Raw genomic sequence first — 25,918 nt, 5'->3', positions numbered from 1 at the left:
TCGCTAAAACTCACAAATTGTCCTGTTTTTTGTGTGTTTTTTTTTCCAAGTACAGTATACCTACAGAGTGGTTCGGTTAATTTGTTTTCACTCAGTTATTTTACTTAGTTTTAGGTCGGCTTGAGATATATATATAGATATATATATATATATATATATATATATATATATATATATATATATATATATATATATATATATATATATATATATATATATACACACAGTATAAATAAAAAAGGCGAAAAAAGTAGGTAGGTAACGAAAAAAATAAAGTAATACAGCACCAGAATTACTTTACATGTTTATTCCTCCTTGGCACAGGATAAAAAAAAATACACAATTGAACAATTCAGTGTAACGAAGCAAAACTAATAGTTGGTACATAACAAAATTATAAAAATAATAATAACTTGCAAATTTGTGGCGTGTCAAGATAGTTCGGCGTGAGTCAAATCGACACCACAGATGACAAAAATCGTGGTAATGAGCTAATCTAAAAACAAAAGCTTCCAGTGACATCTTTCTCTCCAAAGTGGTGGCTGCAATATGCAACATTAGTCAGTGAGTTTGTAGAGCACACTGCCCTCTAGTGGAAATGTAACAGTAAGTCAGGACACGCAATTGTTCCCCCCAACAATAATTTATGAAAACGAGTGAAACCGTGGCGTTCACTAACAAGACGCTAAAAAGGTTGTGTTCAGTTCAGACTAGGTGGGAAAAAATATATTGCACCTTTGTGGGAAGTTCATCGGGAAATCGCGAGGAATGAGCATGTTGAAATTAATTAACACGTGACGAAATAACTCCGGGAATGAAAAACTCCAACTGCAACAGCTGGGTCGGAAATATAGCACGAGTTGGGGGCGGGGCTTAACAAGCATGGAGGTAAAGCACTGAGTCTGGAGGCGTTTAAAGTTACAGGAAGTGGAAAATTGGGTGCTTTACAAACATGGAACGTAATTACACGCCACTGGCTGCAGATGTTTGTGTGCTAAACGGCCAGATTTCACGTACATGTTTAATACGGTAGACTTTCCTGCCCCCAAGCATTGCTACGTTGGGCTAGAATATATCACGGAATGATCAAGCAGATGTTTACAATGATCAACGTTTGCAGGTTAACTCATTCACTGCCATTGCCGGCTTTCGACGTCATAAGACCCATAGTTACTGGACTGGCAGTGCATTAATTAATTAATTCACTGCTATTAACGGATATAAAAGTAAAAAAAAATAATCCCAAATGAGGATTAGGAACGGTAAAGAGGGAGGCAAAATTCAGACTTTAGTCTTGAGAAGTGAGAATTCTGTCTTTTATCAAAACTGATTTTGATTTTTGACAATTAAATTCTGACTTTATGAAGCCAGAATTCTGAGAATAAAAATTCTCAAACAAAAGTCAGAATTAAAATTTTGACTTCAAAGTTCTAATTCTTATAGTCAAAATCTGAATACTGGTCGGATTTTTGACGAATCGAAGAATTCTGACTTGAAAATCAGAGTTTTGTGAATGAAGTCAAAATTCTGACTCGGTTTATTTACGTCAAGACCTGAATTCTGAGGTAGGTCATTTCTCAGAATTCTGACAGTTAAAAATCTGAATTGTCAAACTCAGTGTAAAAGTCAAAATCTCAATTCTGAAGTTAATGGCAGAGTTTTGACTTGAAGTCGACATTTTGATCTCAAAGCCAAAATTCAGAGAATAAAGAATTCTAATCCGAAAATCAGAATTCTGACTGAATTCTCAGGATTTTTTTCTCAGTAATACTTTTCACTTTAAACACAAGTGAAAATTCCAACTTTAGAGTAACAATTCTGAAAATAAAGTCAGAATTCTGATAGATATTTCAGAATTCTGCCACAAAAATTCTGCCATAAAAACCCATTTGAACTAGACTAGCAGTGAAGAACGGTTTCCAAAATTTTCCAACAGCTCTCTGAAACGTTGTTGTTCGAAACGCATGGTTCGGAGGTTCCCCACCCCTGACTTTAAAGCATTATAGCGCAGTATAAAAGCTAGCTTTAGCCTGCAACCTGAACCCATTGTCCTCCTTAGACCCAGCCTATTCATTTGTGTCCGCTGCTGTCCATTGAATTGCGTCCCACAACATAGGAAGGGTTAGTATGTCTTCTACTCAGCACACGCACGTATTTTTATGCCCCCCTCCCCCCAAGAGTCCAGATATTCAGTCTCATGTCCTTATTTGTATTTTTCTTAACCAAATTTCGGCTGAAGGTGGGTCTAATAATGGCTTGTACTTAACGCATGAAGTAATCAATTACTTTAGCTAAGTACTAAAATATTTACTTTAGGCACTGAATACTAAAGAAACCAAATACTATAGTAATCAAATACATTAGTACAAAAGTACTGTATTACTAAAGTACTCCATTACTTATGGCATTTGAGTACTAAATTAACCTAAGTAAATAGTTACGTTAGTACTAAAGTAATACATTTTACCTAAAGTAATTACTTTCGCACTTAACTAATTTGGGACTCATTTAGTATCCAGCCAAACGCTTAAAAACAAATTTGGAAAAAAAATATCAAGTACCTGGGGTTGAACGTCTGGACTCAGCACACTCGGATTTTGCTCTTTCAATCCCAAACACGTATTTTCATGTTTGTTTTCGACAGTCCAGATAGTCAGTTTCACGTACTTGATTTTTTTTTTTTTTTTTGCTAAATGTTTGGGTAAAGGAGGGTCTAAAAATGGTTTGTACTTAACACAAAAAATAGTCAATTACTTTAGCTAATCAAGTACTAAAATATTTGCTTTAGGTAATTAAATACTAAAGAAACACAATGCCTTAATACAAAAATATATTATTACTAAAGTACTAAAGGAATCCATCACTTCTTGTACTTGAGTACTGAATTAACCTAAGTAACCAACTACTTTAGGTGCTACCAATTATTCTGACAGGTAACTCATTCAGTACTCATTTCGTGTCCAGACGAACAAAACATAGAAAAAAATATGAAGTACCTGGGAATGCAAAACATGAAAATTCGTCTCTGGGATTGAACGAGTTAATAAGGGAATGAGTCAAAAGATACAGACCACAAACAATAAGATGGGTCTCAGGAGGTTATGACAACAATGGTGATTTTCTAAACTGGTATACATTAAAAAAAAAAAAAAAAGTATCAGAACCAAAAGTTCATAAATAAAAGCTATGGCGTGATCCAATGTAATATTCAAGTAATCTTGTTCAAGTCCCTGATACTTAAGTGGTTCATGTAAACATCGTTTAACACAGACGGAACCAGCAGCATTTCATATGTACAAGTGAACACCACTTCCGCTTCTGCGTTGGTTCGCTCACATCAAATCTTTGACACCGACTTGAAAACTTTGGAAGCGGAAAGATTCTTGAGGGCTGGGATAAAGCCGGCTTTTTTTTTTTTTTTTTTGTCCGAAGCCGTCGGCCTCACCTGCTGTGCGGGGAGCAAGGAATTCTTCCGCCCCTCGGGGATTAATACACTGAGGAATTCCCCAAGGGGCCCCTTAAGGCTTTGACGCAGCCCACGCGCGTTTAATCCATGTTTGCTGGCATTCAGAGCGCACGCATTCCCTTCAAGACATACTTCACTTATTTCATTATTTCATTCCATTTCCAGCAGGTCAAATTTCCTATTTTGCCGATAATCAATTTGATATTTCAGGTAAAGTTCTTTTTTGATTTTAAGAGACCGTGCAAGCCAGTTTCAAGCATCCTGACTTGAGGGGGGGTCATTTTAACTCATTCAATCCCAAAGACGTATATTAACGTTTTTTTTGTTTGTTTGTTTGTTTGTTTTTTTAGAACCCAGTCATTAAGACCCAGGTACTTTATATTTTTTTGTTTGACTAAATGAAGATCTAAAAATGGCTGGTACTAAATTAAGTCATTGATAACTTTAGGTAATTTTGCTATTAATCAAACACACTCGGTCATTAAGTATTAAGATATTTCATTACTTTGGGTATTAAAGACAGACTCAAGTAAATTAATCAATTACTTTAGTACTTAGGTAAGCTGCTTGCATTTGAGAAAATTAATTATGCTTCTTTTGCCAAAAACTTGAAATTAAATAATCTATTACTTCATGTATTAATCAAATACTTGAGGTGATGAACTCATTCAGTGCCAGGGGCATATTTTCACTTTTTTTTTTTTTTTTTTTTAGGAGTTCGGACATTCATTCCCAGATGGTTATGTATCGATTTAATACTGAAGTATCTTGAAATTAATGTTCTTAATGCACTTAAGTATTCATTCAATACTTAAGTATCAGGGATTGAATGCCCGGACTCTTAAAAAAACGTCAAAATACGTCCCTGGCGTTGAATGAGTTCAGTTCTAAGTAATCAATGGATACTAAAGGACTCAAGCAAACATAAGCAATCAATTACTTTAGTATTTAATTACCTCAAGTATTTGATTACTTTATTCGTCCTCCTTTTTCCAAAAACTTGAAAAAAAAAAAAAAATCAAATATCTATGGGGATATAATGTCCAGTCTTGAAAAATGTTAAAATATGTTTCTGGGATTGACAGAGTTAATGAACCTTTTTTTTTCTGACCATTCCCATGAAAAACACAACAGCTGTAAATTTACGTCAATGGCACTCCACATAAAGGGCTCCCTTTGACATCTTTTCACATTGACGGCGCTCAAAGCGTTAAGATCTTCAAAAACGCATTTCTCCATTTGCTCTTGGCTGAAAATGACCTCAAATATACTCATCGCTCAGGTAACGAACAATCATGGCTCACCTGTTTTACAGGGGCGCGATAAAAGGATTGAAAAACCAAGAAGCGATGTTAATTTATTCACGATATTCGGCCCCAAAATTTGAAGCGTCGAATACAGAATAAAGCTGAATATCACGCCATATCACGCAATATAGACGTGATTGGTTGTTACCTGAGCAAGTGTGATGTCACTTTCATGCGACAGCAAATGACAAGATGGTTGCCCTCTGAGATAGATTTTGCTGCTGACTTTATATTAATCAGATTGTTTGGTCTGGTGGTATTTTGAAGTTTTTGGTGAATAAATTAACTACTCAAGGCTCAGGTAACAACCAATCACAACTGTTATCTGGATTAGGTCTTGTGACATTCACAAGATGACCCATGATTGGTTGTTATCAGCGCCTTGAGCACATAGGGGAAGATGTCATTTTTAGTGGACCGCAAGAGTAAAATGTGCAGGAAAAATCAAATCCATCAAAATCAAGTAAATTTTAGATAAAAACGTTTTACGGCTGGAAATGGCCAAATAAGTTTAGGATGTCTTTAACATGGCACAGACTGAAAACAGGAACATTTTTCCAATGGTGGCCCCGTTGAAAAATGTGGTTATTTTGGTAGAATTAGTCTTAAAAAAATCTAAGCATCAAAATATCCTCTTCACAGCTTCGTTATGTGCACTTTTCCGAGACTTGGCACTGCTGTAATGTCAGTCGCAGCGATGGCGAGCGTTCACTAGGTCATGTCAGAGTGATGACTTCCACCGGCTCCCTTTTGTCTTTGGACCTCTGCTTGCGTTTGAGATGTCTCTGCGAGTGCGGGGGGAGGGCGGGGCGCGCCGAGGGCGTTGCCGTGCCGACGGAGAGAGAGGACAGATCCGCCAGGGGCAGCGGGGACGGGAGGGCGGCGGCGCTCTCCCGTTGCCGTTCTCTCTCCGTCTCCTGGCGTCACCTGTCGAAGCAGCCCGCCGCAAATGTGTGATGGGCGCCCAGGTAACCCCCGGTGTAGGCGACACTCAGGCAGTGGTGCGCCTCTCCGGCGAGGGCCATCTGAACGGAAATGGGGCCCTGGAGAGGCAGGGCGCGGGGCCCCGCTTGGAGGCTGGAGGTAAGGCTCGAATAGGAAGGGAAAGCACCGGCGGCCGTCAGGCAAGAAGCCCCGCTCAGGAGCCCCATTCGGTGGCTCTGAAAAAAGTCCTGGGACACGTTGACCACGGGCCCCAGAGCCTGGGCGTCGGCCAGCGTCTGAAGTTGAGAAAGAGAAGGGGAATGCTGGGAAAGGTTTGCGAAACGGTCCGGCTGAAAGAGCAGCTGCGGAGTAGTGGAGGTGGACGACGAAGACGGTGGCCTCGGAATGGCTGAGACCGGAGAGAGGTGAGAGGTTTGGCCCTGAGTTTGCAGAGAGGGAGCTCGGTGCGAAGGGGCGCACTTGCTTTTGTTGGCTTCTTTTACGTCGTTGTCGTGAGCGCTGGGGAAGGGAAATAAACACCTGTGTCAAGTTCTGGATTCAGAGGGAAAACGAGGCTATGCGTTCGTTGGCCTCGTTATTCATTTTCCTCAAATAAATATGTTGACAAAACGACATGTAAAACAATAAAGTATGTTTTTCATTGAATATGGGAATGAGTAAAAAAGAAATTCCAAAATAAAATCGAGTGAGAAAACACACACAAATTCAACCCATTCACTGCCATTTACGTCTATAGATAACGAGATCCATTTTTACTGGACTGGTGGTGAATAAGTTCACTACCATGGCAATTTTAGTCAATATACATTTTTTTTTTTTTTTTTAGCTTTTGGCAATTAAAAGGTTTTATACTGTATCTGTGTGAAAATAACAGATTTCCCAAATTTCCCCTTGGTTTGGGTCTGTCCACAGAGTGACAAGGGATGGCGTTGGCTACCCCTGGCCACCTAGTGGCGATGCCCCTGGAAGCTAAATGAAATGGAAAAGCTTCCACTTAGGCACAAGAAAGACAAGGGCTGGGTTTGGCCATCCCTGGCTACCCTGTATCTATTATATATTATAGCTCTGGCCCTGGAAGATAAATGAAATAGAAAACCCGACTGTTTTTGTGAAATCAGTGTGTCTTACAGCAGCATGAGTTCAATGCACTGGGTCAGGTGGTCCCAGGTGTAGCCGGTCAGTAGATGCAGCGCAGTAGTCCAACTCGGAGAAATTTGCAGGCAAATACGCGATGCAGCCACGCATGCGGCGGCGACTTGCGATGGTCGAAAACTAAGGAAAGTGTGGTCTAAAAAATAATTTTCAAAAAAAAACATTAAAAAAGGGACGTTAACAGCTGTTTACAGTCCAAAAAGGTCGGTTACTATTCCACCCACCTTGCAGTGAAACCTCCAGGAAGTAGTGAGTGTATTTGTCCATGAAAGCCTTGGTTTTGGAGAGGGAGGACAGGGGCCAGCCGTTGTACAGATCTCCCTCTTGCACCGAGGCGTTGAGGTAGTAGTCGATGAAGTGGGCCGGAGTGGGCATGCACAGATTCCAGCCGAAGGTCTCCAGCAGCAGGAGCTCCATTTTGATCAGATCCTTCTTGTTGAGAACCATGTTTAAATTACACATGAAGCCCAGTGAGTTCAGTTGCTCCAGTTTGGGTACTCTGTCCTCTTTCTCTTCGAATTTACCTGATAAAGAAAGAGACTGATATATCACAATTGTAAAAAAAAAAAAAAAAAAAAAAAATCTGGTGGTGTTATGATGTATTATCTCGATATGAATCTGATACAAAGTGAAAAGAATTGATGAAAAACAAGTAAATGAGAAGTGAAATTCAGAAAGCCTTTTATTATTAGTCATATTGAAACATTTCCATTTCAAAGGCTCTCAAGGACTTTCACACTGTATTTAGCAGAGCACCGTATGTTGTCAACCCATTCATTGTACCGGTGCAGTGCTATTGTGAAGGCAGATGGCCCATCCAATTAAAAAAAACAAAAAACAAAAAAGGGGTGTCAGAGTGATTTTGGGTTGACAACAGTGACAAATTTACAAACTACTTCAGTAAAACAAATCTTACAGCAAAAGCTATGTCTACAACAAGGAAAAGATGCAGTAAATAGTAGTATCAGCCGCTATGCAGTTGCTATGGTCATCTTTTGCAATTATCACCTTTTGCCACTTTATGTAATATGAGGAATAGGTGAGTACAGATACCAAGTGCCATATTGGGGATATACCAGGCCTTATTTCAAGTTATCTGTACTCAAGACAGCACGTCGATACCAATATCGATTGACGGTTTCAGTATTTTCAGTTTTTTTAAATTAGAGTTCAAGTGGAATTAAAGCTACTGTTTACAACCATTTTTTCGAAGAAACATCGGATGATAATTCAAGTTTCAATGTTTTCTCTTTGTTTTTTTCAAATAAAGTTGTAATGGAATTCAAATTATTGTTAGGTCATTTTATTCTGTCATTTGCCTGACACCTACCGAACATCCGAACGTGTTTTTTGAAAGGTAAGGTACAATATTATAAATATTTTTAAGGCATTTATTTTGAGCCTGGAACAAATTAAGCAATTTACATGTAAAATGTAATTCACTGTAAGAATGATTCAGGATACAAACTGCACTCTGGAACAGATTAAGTTCGTATCTAGAGGTTCCACTGTACTTTAGTGCCTAAAGTAATTGATAATGTTAATTACTTTAGCTTATGTTTTACTTTGAATGATTACAATTTTGAAGAGTGAAATACAGAAAAACAATGAATATTATGTTGTAAAGTTTTGTTTAGCGGTTTTATCAAAATGGGGGTTCCCAGAGCTAGAATTGATTAAAAAAAAAAAAAAAATAAAGAATAAAGAGATTTTGACCTCGTTTTTCAGCACATTGTCTCTCTATGTACATCGAACCAAAAAAAAGAGCACAAAACAAAAAAAATTCCAAAGTGCTCCCAATTCTACTACCCTGTACGCACGTGACAACAGTGGCTAAAGCTAGCACGCTAATATTTGTGAGCTAACAAGCTAACTGCTATCTCAAACGCTAATCGCTAGATATCTTAATGCGACGCTTATACAAACTGACAATTCATAAACCTCATCAATATCAGTGACTACTCCAAATTTGAGTATTCAAACTGGTACCCTAGTTAGAACGAGGCACAGGGCCACGTTGACAGCTTATTCAGGCTTCTTTGACATTAAATGAGCAATTACCATCTAGAATAACACACTCAGTCACCAAAGACTTTGGATCATCCCAAAAGAGGCTAAGTCCAGCGACTGTATCACATAGCAAGCGCTTGCAGAACATGAGCAGATAAGCTGACCAGCACCAAGCATCTGGCTCCAAAATAAAGCCATTAAGCCAGCAAGTGGAGGAAGCTAGACCATGATGCACACTGAGGATTACGCGAGCCTGACGCCGTCTATGAATTAAGTCAGCTTCAGCCCTCGTGCAGCATTCCCGGCCTCATTCACTACTTTGGAGACATTATTGCAGCTGTGCCGTCACGGAGAGTACGCAGCTCCCACCATTCATTTCCATAGCAACTGGCCAAAGCCTCAGGGGTCTGTGTGACCAATGAGGAGGGATGATTCAGCCCTGAACACTTTTAAGTCAAACAGACATGCTTTAAACCAGAGCTGTCCAAATTATGGCCTGGGGGCCATTTGCAACCCACCATCCCACCCAACATTTTTGCCGCCCGGGGCACACATTACAAACACTTTTTGACATGGACTGCAATGCTATTTAACACATATTAATAAAAAGGTTTGATGGTAGAAGCGTTAGAAGAGTGCATACATTTTTTTGCATCATCACCTTTAACCAAGGCCAGCTCTGTGGAGCGGCGGTTAGCACATCCACTTCACAGTCTACGGACCACAGTTCAAATCCACCTCGCTCCGGTCTTCCTTTGTGGAGTTTACATGTTCTCCCCGAGCCTGCGCGGCTTCTCTCCGGGTAGACATACTAAATTTTCCTTACGTGTGATTGAGTGTGATAATAGTTGTTTGTCTCTGTGTGCCCTGCAATTGGCTGACAACCAAGTTCAGGGTGTCCCCTGCCTACTGCCCGAATTCAGCTGGGATAGGCACAAGCAGGCCTGCGACCTTTGTGAGGATGAGCGGCTCTAGAAAATGGATGGAATTTTTAACATGCAATTGCTTGTGAAAAGGAAAAAAAAGTATTGTCAGTATTAGTATAATTTATTGTTCATTGATCACCTGGTTTTGTTTGAACAAAAACCATTTCGCTTCACATACGAGAACTCTGTGTAGCTAGAATGAGACGACCTTGACAGATAAGTGAGCGCAACGACGACGATGTATATCATTTTCTATTTGACTCCCTTGTTGTAGTTCCTCCCTTCCACGGCCTCACTTGTTCCTTCACTCTTACAAACCACCAAACTGTTGTTAAGACTTGTCTTTGAAGCTTCAAATTAAACACAAAAAAGACATTATGTCTTCCAGACTATTTTGCCGATCTTGCTTATATCCTATAAAATACTGCAATACTTGCTTGATTGTTTTGCTTTTTAATAAGTTCAAAGTAAAAATAAATGGGGACCTTACATTTATCAATTTTCTGTATGTGGTCCCCAGAGGAAAAAAAAATTGGACACCCCTTCTTTAAACTTTCAAAAATGAGAGAAAAATACTGGAGAAAAAAGAAAAACTTTCAAACCATTGACTTAGTCGGGAGAAATACAAAGCGACATGTTTGAGGGAGCTGCTGTTTCCTACAAAGTGTGAATTTTAGCACTGACCTACTGTTAAGTGGGGGTAGGGTAAAAGGGATGTGAGTGGCCGAATCTGAGCAGTCTGGGGGTGTGGGGGGCAGGGGCTCAACTGGCCAAGGGGGTAATTAGCGGCGAGGCAGTAATGGCGTCTCTTCACCAGAACAGGAAGTGCGGCAAAACCGGGCTGTTTACACTCGGCGGCGCTCGTTCCGCTTGCCACATTCTGTCACCCTCATATCCTCTTCTTGGCGGGAGCTGTCTGCAGCCGGACTGCTATGTCCACACAGACGACGCAATAAAACGCCATCAATACGCCCCCAATCTCCACATGGCTGCGGACTCTTTGATCTTAAAGAGACACTGCGCCAAGTCCATCTTCCTATTGTGCTCTTTGTCTTTTTTTTGGGCACCTAAAATGGCAGGTCGTTAGCGTACACCACATGGAAAGTCAGCGTTAATCCTTGTGCAGTACTGTGTTCATTTTTTGGACAAAATCTTTCATATTCTACATGTAGTATTTTACCCAAGGGATGGCAGTGGGGATGGTAGTGTGATAACTTAGAGGTCAAGCCATGTTGAACTTTGACATGTTGTCACCATCTGGGTGAAATTTCAGCTCCCTAGTGTCTTCTTTCATGGTTTTCCTTAAAAATTGGGCAAAAATGTTTCTTCTGCCGCAACCGTAAAACAAATTTTCCGGTAAGCTTACAATTAATTCACCTGATAAAGTCTGTTTTGTTGTTTTGCTGTACTACATTAAATGGTAATTGCACATTCACGGCAGTAGCACTATATTTTGTTTTCAGCCCAATTCAGTTTTCAATTAAATTTTGCTTTCATTCTGTTACGAAGAAAACGTTAATAGGTATTTTTTGATGAACACTATTGAAAACTGATATTGAATAATAATCCTTGTTCTTTTGATGTTTTCTTTAAAATGCTACCAAAATAACTTTTCATCAGTAAGAAATGAATATTTTCCCAAAGTTCATTTCATAACGTAATGAATACAGCATCACAGTTACTCAGGTAATTACAATCATAGTTCACCAATTTTCTGGGTTTGGTCATGTGATGTTCGCAAGCTGACTTGTGATTGGTTGTCCCCTTGGCAGAGGTGATGTCATTTTCAGCAAGCAAGTAGCAAAATTCGTTTTTAGTTTGAAAACGTCATTAAATCTTTATTTATAGATAAAATAATTGTTTACTCCTGGAAATTGTTAAATACGTAAAGTAACCCTTTAGGAGTACGTTACAGTCAGTAGTTTTGCTTTTAAAAGAATATGTCCATTCTTTATACAAGGACGATATAAAGTGAGACACATAGTGTATTGTAAGGCAGATAGATAGGGTATATGAAGACAAAGGTTGACTTTGTTTGGCTGTTGCATTCCTCGCCAGTTAGTTCAGCGTACCTGGAATGCAGGCGACAAGATGATCCTATCTCAAGTCAGCAGCTCGGGCAGGCGATACAATTTCTAAATGTTCAGTCACTTCAAGGACAGGACGTCTCTCCTTTATCAATCTCGCGACATTCGCAAGTGATTGCGAAGATGAGAACAGGCCGGGAGTAAACAGGGTGGGGTTAAAGGTCAGGGGTTAGGATAAGGCAAGCTCAGGATGCGGGGCTTCTTCCCAGGTGCTACTCAGCGGGAGATCATCATTTATTTCCATTTTAAGAGTAATTTTTAGATTCCGATGATTACACAAACACGGTGAGAATGCTTGCCAATTATAATTTTACTCATCAAACAGTAGTTTTGCTCGTCTTTGTCTAGTGTGTTCTCATTGTGGCCTGGTTTATCTTTAACATCGTACTTTGACCATTTTTGGGTCTTTTTTGTTGTCGTGGCCATCTGGCTGAAATTTCAGCCCCCGTGTCTTTTATTTTATTTTATTTTATTTTGACAATTTGTGGGTCAAATTCTTTCACATCATTCTCGCAGTAATTTAGCCAAGGGACAGCACTCTTCTGGAAGTGTGATAAGTGGTTTTACCATGTTGAAATTTGACATGTTGTCGCCATCTGGGTGAAATTTCAGCTTCATAATGTCTTCTCTCAATGTTTTTCCTTTGATGAGAATGCCCTTTATGTAAACATCAACACCAAAGATTGGATAAAATACCAAAACAAGGGCTAATGAAAAAGAGCAACTGTAAAAAAATTAAAAGTAGGGCTGTCACATTCGACTATTTACAAAATCGATTATCCTATTGATTATTCCATTGATTAATCGGATGATATTTAATCCTGCAGTATTGTAAAACAACTTTTCAAAATTACCTGCTTATCAACCAATTATTGTTTTTTTATTTGTCTTAGTGTTTAAAAAAGAAGCTAAGCAACAAAAAAAGGTGCGTTCTTCATCGTAAGGTAAAAAAAAAAAAAAACGTAAGGCAGGGACGTTTTAAACCGGGGATCCACTGTAATCAGTTTTGTCAATTTGCGTGGTATGAGTTTTTTGTTGCTTAGTTTCTTTTTTAATCACTAAGACAAATAAAAAAACAATAATTGGTATATATATATATATATATATATATATATATATATATATATATATGTATGTGTGTGTATATATATATATATATATATATATATATATATATATATATATATATATAGAGAGAGAGAGAGAGAGAGAGAGAGAGAGAGAGAGAGAGAGAGAGAGAGAGAGAGAGAGAGAGAGAGAGAGAGATAGGTATATATAAATAATAATCCATTTGTTGTTGATTATTTGATTAATTTTGATCGGTCTAAAGACAATGCAGACAAAATTTTGCAAAGGAGTCACTAAAAAAAATGTACAAATAAGTTGATTCAACTAAGTTGCATGTTCCAATTAATTTGTTCTTAATTTGAACCTGTCACAGACTTACAAAGCATTATATTACATTTGCTAATTTAAAATATCACATCCACCATAAAGTACCCCAATTTGAGATCCCCTAGTCTATAGTACACACTTGTGCTCAGCACTGATGATATGAATAAAAATTAAGAGCCCAAGGATAACTTCAATTTGAAGTATGAATTTCAAGCCGAAATGTTTTTAGAGAAATCATTCTGTTCTTCATTCTTTCTTTTTTCTCTTTAGGTTGATGTTCATGCAGGAATTTCCTTTGCCTTCTGCAATCCTTTTATTCACAGCCTCATCTTTCATCAGGAGTGTGAAATTGCTCACAGCTCCATCATAGAATCTCCTTGTTGCCACCCCTGACTGTGGCAGCTCTCACAATGCAGGTCCAAGTCGACCCTTGACCTTTGATGCTAATGGCCGGTGAAGTGGCTAGGAAAAAGCGCAAAAACTCTGTATGTGTGTGAGTGCGTGTAGCTGGTGTCTCTGGATCAGCCACAATGCATGTAAATGCTGATCCGGGTTACTAAGCCCAGTTGTGCCGTCTTTGTCAAACAGGACACAGAACAGTGGGGTTGGGTTCCTTTTGATAAACATTTTGGGAGAGCCCACTTGGTGGTTCAGCTCCAACATATTCCACTTAGCCCCCCCTGTTAAACATCAGCCGCTGACTTGCCTTTGAAGTGGCACCCGGCTCATTTCCCGACCGCCCTGAGGATGGCGGTCTCCTTTGACCGGCTGCCCTGTCCCACAACTGGCTCACTTATTTTGCCTGTCCCAGACAAGGTGAGAGAATCAAGTGGAAACAGACCCACAAGGGACCAGCCGGTGCAAGCCTTTTAAGCGGCAAACATTGCGAGGAACATGACTTGAATGAGAATCTTAATAGGGTGATCTGGGTGAAAATCTATATGAGTTGGTCACAAGGTTGCCCTAGCAACCATCATGTCATTTAGTAATGTTAGCTTTAAGTCTCCGCCATCCTCCCTGCTCTCAGTCTGAGTTCCCCTCCCCCCTCTGTGAGAAGGGTCTGGCTGCATGTCCTGCTTGCAATGACAGGCTTTTGTTTGAGGCCTGACTCGGAGAGCATATGGCAGGTGCCCCTCAGCCCCTCGGTTCCTCCCCGCCCCGGGGCTCTGGGGCCTGTGGAGGTGCAATGTGTGTAGTCAAGAACCCAGACTTTTTCAGGATGCTCTTTTTGTTTATTTCTTATGTGGCTGTGCTCATTTTACTTCTGGAAACTATTGGGTCCCTGGGACTCGCAATACTAAAAGGCTATGGGTCTCAACAGAAATATTTGGAGTCCCAAAAACTGCGAAACAAAAAGGAAAAAGTCAGTCTTAAGGTTCAAACCGCATTTACAAGACGTGAGCCAAAAAACCCCCCACAATAACAGATATTAATTAATGTCACGGTAGTATTATCATCATCTTAATATCACAACCACTGATATCCACTGATGGTAGAAAAGTCCGATTTTTACTTTTACTTTTTACTTTACTTTGACTGTTCGTTTGTCTAGCTTCAACATGACTGTTGTGTTTCACTTCTCGAGCTTCTGAAGCACTTTGTTTTTGCTTTTTACTTTCTGAATCATTTTTCCCACATTGTGTATTATTTTACTTGTCAGTGATACTATAAAAAAAGACGTTGTTTCTTGACCTTGAGACAGCTTTTTTTCCACTAACGAGATCCTGCAAACAAAATCTCACAACAATGAGATCTCAAGTGAAAACGAGACAACATAAGTTTAAACAAACATTTAAGATTACAAAAAAGTTGTAAAATTTTTCTTAAGTGGTCAATTTTTGCTGAATAAAAGAGTACAGTAAATGGATGATGATTAATATTTTGATGTGAAAAAAAAACTGCGTTTGATGGATGCACGTTGATTTGAAAGTATGCGTCCCTGTGAAAAATTACGCGTTTATGACGCAGGCAAACGAGAGTGAGGTATTCAAGAATCAGTTTCAGTGAGATTAAAGGCAAAAATAAACTATATTTTGGTGTTCATAACATGTTTAAAACATTAACGTTGATTCTTAGATAAAATAATCAACAGATGAATCAATCGGTTATAAAATAATTGTTAGTTGCGGCCGTATTTTTCAAGGGGTTCATTTAGATTTCAGTAGCTTGTGAAAGTGCGCACGCATATTCAAGAATTCAGGATGTGCGATCATTCCGGGACATCACAGCCTTTAGATAAAAAGTAATGTGACATTCCTCAGGCATGCTTGAGGAAAACAGCAAGGTTCCTAAATAAATGCTTCCAGCAGCCAAATAACACTTATTCCCAAGGGGGGCAGGGGGAACTGAAAATCAGACTTTAATCTTACTACAGAAAAAGAAGCTCATCCATTAACAAACACCCACCCAGAAAAACACAATGGGGTAACAGGATTAAGCTGTGACTACTGGTAGCCACAATGGGACTCGCAATTAATTAACCAGAACATTTTTAAGAAAGAATGAACGTGGCTGTCTGATAATTAAGCCAAATTCAAAGATAACCTCGTGACAGAAAAAATAAAGACCACTTGGAATCACTTTCACATCTTCATCAATCATGGCGGAAAGCGACCTGGTTAAAGGGAATGCAGAAACCCATCAAACCCATCACAATCAAAAGATTCAATCAAAATGAACGACTTAATCTTTTTAGTTCTTTCCAGAATGAGATGACAACATTTCCAATCACTCTCGAAGCATTTCTTTCCATCTAACCTCTTTCTTGTCTCATTCTAGTAAACCCAACCCAAATGCAAGACTGATTGCAAGCAGAGAATTTTTACTCGCTAGCACCCAAACACAGGCCGTGTCTTCCGAAGCAAGTGGGCCCCGTTCCAGACATTGTCATTAGTCTAATTACCCATGATGTCAACGGTTGAATTCTAGTGTCAAAAAAATACATTAATTTAAAAAATCACTGCCAAGTTTGTCACTGTGATTTTTGTATTAATAACAAGTATTATACTTGTATCAGCATTTTAAACATGTTTCTTAAAGTGATAGTCCACTTATGTAGTCGTTTTCAGCTGTAAAAACGGAATTATTTTGTCTATAATTATTTTGATAACTAAATTATTTAATGACCAATCACAACTCACCTGCTGGTCAGGTGATGTTCTCAAGTTGATTTGTGATTGTGTCATTAACAGACCCTTTAGCATGTGATATTCAGCGAGTTTGAAAATGTGTTTTTTAATGCATTATTTGTCATGGAAAAGCAATGTTCATCAAATTAATTGCACAAAATAACATTGTATTGCTGAAACGGCTAAATAAGTGAACCTATCCCACAATACGATAATAATAAGACTATTTTTTAAGTGTTACATCACATGTAAAACCTCAAACATTTATTTTTTTAAGTGTTACTTCAAATGTAAAAAAAAAAAAAAAAACACATTTCAGCCCAATGTAAATGTAATTGAACAGGGGAAAAAAAAAAAAGTATAAAATGTGCACAAAATACTGTACTTATTATTGCTGTGGTCACAAACTACCGAAACCTGCTATGAAGAGGTAATTGAAAAACTGCAAAAAATGTATACAAAATACAGTACTTATTACAGCTACAGTCACAAACCTGCAGTCCGGGGACATTTTTGTCCCCCAATCTGATATTTGGTGGTACCCTACTTAACATTGAAGTTTAATATGAGTTGTGAGCCCACATTTTTTACCAGGTCATTGCCCTAGATTGTTAGTATTTTTTTTAATCACATATTGGCTAACCGCCAATTTCAAGATGGAATGTTTTGTTGCGCACCCCGACATGTCGATTTGAGTAAAAGTTGGACTTACTGGCTAAGAGCAGACAGGACAGGGCAATGACATAGAGCTGCTTGACGGCCACATCGTAGTGGTCCATGAAGAGGTCCAGCAGGTAGACGGCCAGGTGGCGCGCCGTGGGACATAGCTGGTAGCGATTACTCAGGATGGCCAACAAGTCTGCAAAATAGCGGCGCATGCCGATTTGCGGCGAATGAGCTCGGAAGACGGGCAACTTCAGCTCCTGGAGGAGAGAGAGAAAAAAATGTAAAATTATGGCGGTGGTAGGGTGTGCAGGAAGCAGTAGAGAAGCGATATGGCGTTAGAAATGATATGTGTAATAAGATGTAGAGTGAAATCTTGTAAGACGAGAGCACCCTATTTCTCATCCATGCGCAGTATGAGACGATGAAAAATGTTTGCTGTTTTTTTGTTTTTTTAATAAAAACAAGGCTAACTAAAAGGTGCAGTTTTAGGCGGCAATATTGTTTTTATTTGACGTCACTTTGTCTTATGGACCAAAATTTTACGGGAAGAGATTTGTCTAAAATCTCACCACTGGTTCAAAAGAGGAAAGTCATTCGCTATAAAATACCATTTAAATTTAGTCTTAATAAGAAGAAATCATATATGTAATACACGCACACACATTTAACTATTTTATCCAAAAATACACAAATTGGTGACTGGTGAATTTCAAGTTCCCTATATACTGCACTTTTTTTTTTTTTTTTAATTAAAAAAAAAAGATGAAAATGCAGTTTTAGGCAGCACTTTTTCTCATGGACAGAAATTTTAGAGGGAGTCATTTGTCTAGAATCGCACCATTGTTTCAAGAGAGAAATTATATTGATTACTTAAAAAATATAAAGTTGGTCTTTCATAATTAAGTGGAACTGAGTTATTGGGAATACAGTATGCTGTGATTACTTTCAAATCACCAGTGTGGCGACATTTTGGCCCTTCAGTTTGGGCAGTTTGTAAATACTGAAAAAAAAAATAAAATTGGAAAATATGCCATACATCGCAACTCACGAGAGCTATATGCATGTCGTTTTAAACCATTCAGTAAAAGGAAAGATCTCAGCGTAGTAACATATGAAAAATGAGACCAAAAAAATTGTCGGCGTGTATTATGCATTAGGTATACATGTGATCCATTCTTTTTATTGTATAATATGTATCTTATTTATTGTTCTTTTTTATCTATTATGCACTAATCAGAGTAGCAGGCATTTTATTCTATAGTCTCTTTTGCAGAGGAAAATATATATTGGGCATTATTTTATATTACATTTTTTGTTCTCGTTTGAATTTGTGTTTTGCTCCATCAGTATTGTTGGGTTACATTACTCCTCAAATTCTGCTTATATCACATCTTGATTAAGGTGTCACCTCATTCCAATTCCATTTATTCCACTCCTTGGTTGCAGCGAGGAGGAGCTAATTTGGGTCACTGAAGAGGTCTTTGGGTGTTGGTGTCTGTGTGTGGTTGGATGGGTTGGGGGTGGGCGGCGGAGGCAGATCTTCTCAAAGATGGAGGAGTGGATAGGATTAGGTTACAACCCTAGCACATCTCGTATTCATGTCCAATTAGCTGCATGTGCTCCCAAAGTGGAAGGAAGATCCTCAGGAGCATTAGTATTGAATCAGCCTCGGCGTCTCTTCACTCAGACAGAGAAAAAAAAAACAAAACGAGGACAACGCAAGGCCCCAGTTTTGCATTGCAACAAACTCGCAAACAAGGTCCGTTGGCTTCGCTTAAGCTGCTTAGAAAATATTTGCGCTTCCAAAAATTGTTTTGCTCTCTTCGAAATACAATAAAAACAAAGGCTTTTGATTTGGATGTATTTGGAGATCGGGGATTGCCAGAGTAATCCTATTTGAAATGAGCAAAAATCAAAACAGAGCTTGACTGAAAGCAACAACTCCGCAGAACAAAAAATTCTGTGAGTGCAGAACTCTGGTAGGATTACATGAAATGTCGCTTATTTATCTCGAACACCAACAAAAAAAAAAAACTGATCTTCAGAGTGACTCTTCAATGGAATCCAGAAATAAACAGTACCCCATCCACCCCCCTGAAATCCACATAAAGCAACTCCACCCCCTGTGCTAGAATCCACCCTAGCATCCAGTCTGCCCCAAACTCTCCTCCCACTGCTTCAGCCCCTGCCTCCCGTCCATCTGTCTGTCTGGGGGTACAAGGGCTGCAGGAGAACTGGTGTGTGTGTGTGTGTGTGTGTGTGTGTGTGTGTGTGTTCCAGGGGGGGGGCGGAGAGGTGCCTTTGTGGAGGACCTGCACCATAATTAAGGATTCCACAGCTGCCTTTGACTGATTTGCATGTCTGATCATTTGCCACATGCTCCACAGTGCCACTATCTCCCACATCAGGGCATTAGCGCCGCAGCAAACGTCATTAAGGACGATGGAAGAGACTGGGGAGGGGCGGGGGGCACTATGCAGGAAACCAGAACACTGCAAGGCACGTTAACGCTCTAAATTCCACTAGGGTTCATGTTTTTATTGTGCCTCCTCTTGAAATTCCACGCATGCAATCAAGAACTCACGAAGTTGACAACGGTTGAATGAATGATTTAGTATAGAGGTTTGGTCCGGACAATAAGGCACAAAAATTGCAAAAATAAATCCAATAATTATTTATTCAAAAGTTTATTTAAAAAATCTTGTGGACAATGCTTCCATCAATACTGATTTAAATCATTTTTGACATAAACTGAAAATTCATGGCTTGTGTATCACTTACTTAGTCAATTTATTTTGTCATTTTTAGGGGTAAAAAAATAATATTGTATCTATAATTGATGTGATAACTACCGTAATTCCGCAAATATACCACGCACCCATGTATAGGACTCACCCCAAATTATGGGCTCAAATACTGGTATTTGTTATGTTACCATGTATAAGACACATCAAAACTTTGGCAACAATGTAAAAATTATAGCTTAACAGACTAAATCTCATCTTCCTAAAGTCATATTTTCTTGTGTTCATATCCATAAATTATTTGTTGCGGTTAACTTTTTTTCTGATTTCCCACATTGTCAGCAGTCAATGAACGTAGCGCCAGTGTAACGTTGAATGTTCGAGCTCGAGTTCAGTGTGTCATAAATACCCAAGGTTGTGCAGCATCCATTTTCCACCAAGTTTATGATTGTGTGTATATGCCAAAAGACCACAATTAATAAATGAATCAAATGAAATGCCTTGCCTTCTCTAACGGGTGCACACAGCTCTATACCTTGCCACTCCTAATTGAATCAGCTAGAGACATCGTAACTTTTACATGATACTCTCGGTTTTAGTAATATTCCCATGTGTGATTAAGGATGAACTCGGACCATGGTTCAGTCTGCTTGTTTCTATTATTGGAAATGATGCCGTAACAAACTCAGCTAACACTAGCCGCTGTTCGCTGCAACAGGCACTGGCTGCAAACAGCCAACTGACATCCGCTCTCTAGCTTGTCCCGTTACAGTAATTATTCTAAGTAAGGATACGGCCGATATAAAAAACACATATGTGCATCAAAACTCAGCTTACGTGTCACACCCATACTTGTGGCCTTCATTTCTGGGGAAAAAAAGTGCATCGTATATTTGGGGAATTAGGGTAAATTATTAAAAACAATTTTTTCCAGTTGCTGTCTACTGAAAATGACATCACTTATGCTTAAGGCGCTGGTAACAGCCAATCATTGTTCACCCATTGGTCATGAGATATCATTAGGATGGATTAATTAGTCATTACTTGAGTCTTCAGCACATGATATCCTTTTCAGCAAGAGGAAAAGGCATTTTTAAAGTATTAATTGTAGAGTGAAAAATAATTCTTCATCAAATCAAATTACGTCATTCAATCCCAAAGACATAATTTCACATTTTTAAGAAGCTAAACAATTCAATTCAATATATAACAGTGTTCCCTTGTTTATCGAGCAAAGTACAGTAGAGGATTGAACCTTTTTTTTCTTTGTGGCTTTTGTCCCCATTCTTTTACTTTGTTTCTTTTGTTAAAATAATAAGTAAATAAAGACAATTTTTTTGTCTGGTCTGACTTAAGAATAATAGAGAGGTAAACCTTCACAAAGCCATGCTATAAACGAAAATCCACATAAAAAGCATTTACATTTGATTTGTTTTATGGTTTTGCTATTGTTCCATTGTTTTAGTTTGAAAACAAATTCTATTCTATTCCGTTTAAGAAATAAACACACAAGTTTCTTTTCTGACAAATATCAAGAAAAACAGCTGCAATAAAGTTACATGAGCTCAAATGAAAAGCCACGCAAAACATTTTTGAATTTTGTTTCTCTTTCTGAAAATAGTTGAATGACTTAAGCAAGTCAGCATGATTTTTTTTTTAAATTGTCAATTTTGTCTTTGCCTTATTTACCATACAGATATATGTCTTCAGATTTTCAGAAAGCATTGGACGACTTTGCCACTTCATTATTTTAGGCAACAGAGAAACCAGTCATGCTGTTTCAAAATAGATGCATGGAATCTGTGTGTCAGACATGCACTGAAGGAAATTGTTTGTTCCACGCCTCACTGTTTGCGTGCGATTCTGCTCCGAAGCCACAGCGGCCTAACACAACACATCTCGGACATCTCGGGTTTATTTGCAGCTGACGGCTCACTGAATCAGAGCTTGTCTTTCTCAATACATGATTGTGCAAGAGAATGTCTACTTTTGTGCTCAGAAACATTACCGTCAAAATCTGATACCTTCCCTTCACTGAAAAACTCATCTATAATATTTTGTCTGGGTGTGAACAATGGCATCATCGGGAAGGTGCCAGTCGAGCAACAGATGTCTCAGTTAAGTTGACATGGGGGAAGAAATAGTATCATGCTTAAGGTTAATTAAGACATTCCCAATTAATGAGTCTCAACTCAGCCATGTAATCCTATTTAGATCATTTTAAAACGACAACTGTGCCGTGTAATTATATTTACCCTCCGACATTTAAAAAAAAAAAAAAAAAACGAGTGGGACAACCACATTATCATCTCAGGAAAGCTACAGAAACATTCGCAGCTTCGTAAAAAATGAAAACCATATCGGCATTTTATGGGAAAAACTGTGGCCAATTCTGATTATTTTCACAGGGTAAAATCAGTCAAACAATTTATCTGGATGCCCTACTAAAAGACCCGAGTAGTGATAAAAGAAATAAATAAAAAAAACATGAGGGCTGCTACTAAAAGATCATATTGATAATTACGTAAACGTTCTATTGTTTTGTCGAGAGATGCTTCAATACCATTTTTTTTGGACCGATACCAGTATGAGTACTTACTCTAGTGAATACGAATACTAAGTACCGATGCAACTGATAATTTTAAAACCAAATTCCAGAGGACTACGAGTACGCTGAAAAAAAACACTTTAACAAAGAAGACAAACAACAAGTCACACCCCAATGGTGTGTTGCAAAGGCTGACTTATGAAATAACACACCAAATAATACCGACTTCAATGCAATAGCCGATCAACGACCTTGAGACCTCTCAAATACCTTTTTAGAGCACACTATTAAAACAAAAAAAAAAAATCATAATCAATTGCCAGTTAAAAACCCAAAGCATTGAAAGAAAACACTAAGGAGCTGAAATTTCACCCAGATGGTGACGTTGAAATGATGTCAACAGATGTCAACGTTTGAAATGGCATGACCACTTCCAGTAGTGTGTCATCCCTTTGTTAAAATATGGCAAGTAGAATGTAGAATAATTTGTTCGAAAAATTGACACATTACTGGACAAGGGTTAAGAACGCTAAGAAATTGCTAATCAAGGGTTAAGCACGCTAAGAAATTGCTAATCAATCACGCTGTCAATTTTATAATACGCCACAAGTCTCCGGAGTTAGCGCTAGCCGCTTAACTACAAGGTGTACGTGATGCATTCGAAGCTGGAAAAACAACCGAATAAATGAATGTTTTTGTCAGAGGAGACAAAAATAATAAAAGAAAAAGCAAGCCAATCCGGATAAAAGGACAAAGATAACACAGGCCCGACTTTCATTCGCTGGCGTGAATTCAAAGACAGTGATTGCCAACCAAACAAGTATGTAACTTTCAATGCCAAATTAAAATGCTAATGTTAGCTATCAGTAATTTGAGTGGTAGTTGTCTCATTCATTCTTCAGTCCAAATGTAGGCTTTTGGGAGGTCAGGCTTTCACGACGCTATGCGCCGGGCATTATGGGAAATGTACACATCTATTCCTCAAAACACTGCCGCTTTTGCCCATACAGTGCAATCATAATCAAAGAAAACTAAAAGTTTTCATTTCATTCCAAATTCAGGCGACTTGGTGGTCAGGCTTCACCAGTATTTGCTGGGCATCATGGGAAATGTAGTTGTCTATTCCTCAAAACACAACTAATTTTGTCTATACGGTGCACTCATAATCAAGGAAAACAAAGTTTCTCATTCAGCCAAAATGCAGACTGCTGGAAAGTCAGACTTTTATGACACTATGCGCCGGTCATCATGGGAATTGTAGTTGTCTATTCCTCAAAACACTACTGCTCTTACCAATACGGTGCACCCATAATCAAAGAAAACTGAAAGTTCTTGATTCAGTCCAAGTGCAAGCTACCAGGAGGTTGGGCTTCATGACGCTATGCTCTTGGTATGATGGGAAATTGAGTCGGGTATTCCTCAAAACACTACTGCTTTTACCCATACGGTCCACCCATATTAACAAATATTCAGCAGACCGTAGAGTAAAACAACAAAATCAATAGACTTTTGGGAATTAATTACATTTAAAAATTTCATTGATAATATATTACAAATTGAGCTGTATACTGTATTTAGGTTTGTGCTTTTGAGCATGTATAGACGCCAGAAGAACAGGCCTGACTGGCCCTGGCAGTCAACCAGTGATAAAAGTGGGATTATCTGTTTCTCCATCACAGTTATGTTCATGCTGTCAACAAGATAAGAGCTGCTTGGCAAGGTGAGCTCACCTTGATGCGGAGAGACTGATGGATGTCTGCAGCCAGTTGTCCTTTCCACCATTGCGACTCCCTTTCCATTTTTTCCCATCCAGGGGACACTTACAGGATCTTCTAGGACCTGCAGAGACACACGTGTTCCAAAACATCAAATGTCAAGTTGACATGATACCACTTTTTCTCAATATACAGCCTTGGTTTACAAATACCCTTTTTTTAACATCACATTTTTAAGAGCATGCAATGACATGATGAGGTGGACATACGAAATTGCCCTTAGGTACGATTGGTTGTGTGAACGGTTGTTCGACTCTGTGTGCCATGTTATTGGTTGGCAACCAGTTCAGGTTGTCCCCTGCCTACTGCCTGAAGTCAGCTGGGATAGGCACCAGCAAGCTTGCGACCCTTGTGAGGATAAGTGACTATAGAAAACCAATGGATGAATTGAAAGGTGACATCACATAACTCTATCACTCCCCTAGGAGTAAACTCTTTTTCCTTGTTGTTAATTGGTTAGTGCTGTAATTGAAAAAGGACTACAAAATTAGACAAATATTGTCAAAAGAAAAACTAAATATTTCTGTACTAACATGGCAAAAAATATGGAAGCAGCGGAAGTAAATACAGCAAATGGGAGGAGGTTTTAATATTAGGCTTCACTAACAATATAAAATACACTGTACATTTAAAAAAACAACAACAATTTTAAAACAAGGGTATTTGGATACACTTTCTATGTCTTTAAAATATTGTCAAGGTGTCGAATCGAGACTGTATCAGCAAATCCTCGAGGCCAAAAAATTTTGATTGGGTCATCCCTAGTTTTCAGCTATATTGCATTATATATATTCTAAATAACACTTCTTCAATAAAAACAAGAATAAAATAATGTTAGGGCAGAAACAAATGAATTACATTAGCTTTTAATTTCATGGGAAATATGGCTATATTTGAGAACATTTCAAGTTACAAATGGGCACACAGAAGTTCTTAAGGACTCAAATGTATTTAGTTGCAAGGGGCATTCTAAGCATTTTTTAAGATGAGAAAAGTACACAGATGTTGGAGAAAAAAAAAACATTGGCAAAAAGAAAAAAAATGTATATTTATCTGTACTAAACGCAACATGGCAATATATCTGGAAAATAATGATGAATGATTATTAAAATGAATTGCCAAACATCTTAATCTAAAAAGTTAATATTCGGTGTTATGTTGCGGCCATTTCCAAACATTGGGAATTTAAAGGGCTCCAGCACGCGTCTGATCAAAGGCATCAAAGAAGCTTTTTGATAAGCCTTTGAAGTCATGAATAAAAACTACAAATCCCATTCGGATGGCTTTTCTAACACGTTAGCAACAACACACGCTTACACACAAGTTCGAGAGCCCCCCAACACTCGTGTTAAAAAAAAGAAGAAGAAAGAACTAAAAAGAAACGGGGCGATAAGGCGCACGTCGTGATCTCGCTTAGAAATCGGACGCGTTTCGTTTTGAGTAACATTTAAATTAAAACTTTCCAAATGTGATTTTGTTGTACGTGCCACTCACCGTTCCGACGGGAATGTCCCCCCTCCCCAGACCCCTTTGTCTCAGTCCGACATCCTGAATGAGAACTCCGCTTCGGCTCAACTTTGAAGAAAGCCCTCTCTATTGGGCCAAAGGGTGGAATTGGAGTACTCGGAACAAGTTCCCTCAAAGGTCACTGACTCCGAATCCAGACTCGGAGCTTTTTGCCGGCTGTGTTGACACTTTTCCCGAGCGATTTTCTCCGCTGTGACAAAGTCGCCGCTCGGCTGCTGCACCAGCTGCCGCCGTTGCTGCGC

At 38.7% G+C, this 25,918-nt stretch overlaps 1 protein-coding gene across 1 annotated transcript; it reads right to left on the bottom strand.

Annotated features, from left to right (window-relative positions):
- Nucleotides 1–291: 291 nt before the first annotated feature.
- Nucleotides 292–25,894, bottom strand: ccnjl (cyclin J-like). Its single transcript, XM_088432228.1, has 6 exons — nucleotides 25,644–25,894; nucleotides 24,105–24,213; nucleotides 17,129–17,339; nucleotides 7,095–7,394; nucleotides 6,847–7,006; nucleotides 292–6,216 (listed from the first exon to the last, which is right to left on the bottom strand). Exons 2-6 carry the CDS (start codon nucleotides 24,171–24,173, stop codon nucleotides 5,697–5,699), a joined length of 1,260 nt encoding a protein of 419 aa, XP_088288354.1. The 5' UTR covers nucleotides 24,174–24,213; nucleotides 25,644–25,894; the 3' UTR covers nucleotides 292–5,696.
- Between the last annotated feature and the right edge of the window lie 24 nt (nucleotides 25,895–25,918).

The sequence above is a fragment of the Hippichthys cyanospilos genome, chromosome 13 (genome assembly GCF_059441005.1).
Source record: "Hippichthys cyanospilos isolate Australia breed blue-spotted pipefish chromosome 13, RoL_Hcya_1.0, whole genome shotgun sequence".
Classification (NCBI taxonomy): Eukaryota; Metazoa; Chordata; class Actinopteri; order Syngnathiformes; family Syngnathidae; genus Hippichthys; species Hippichthys cyanospilos.
Note: the sequence above shows the minus strand (reverse complement) of the source record. Positions and strands in the feature narration are given on the sequence as shown.

Bases quoted from the DNA above. Each gene is read 5' to 3' on its own strand.
- ccnjl (XM_088432228.1), bottom strand. From the start codon at position 24,173: ATGGAAAGGGAGTCGCAATGGTGGAAAGGACAACTGGCTGCAGACATC. The intron at 17,340-24,104 runs GTGAGCTCACCT...TCTCTCCTCCAG, and splicing joins ATCAGTCTCTCCGCATCAAG to GAGCTGAAGTTGCCCGTCTT. The intron at 7,395-17,128 runs GTAAGTCCAACT...TTTCTTTATCAG, and splicing joins GTCCTGTCTGCTCTTAGCCA to GTAAATTCGAAGAGAAAGAG.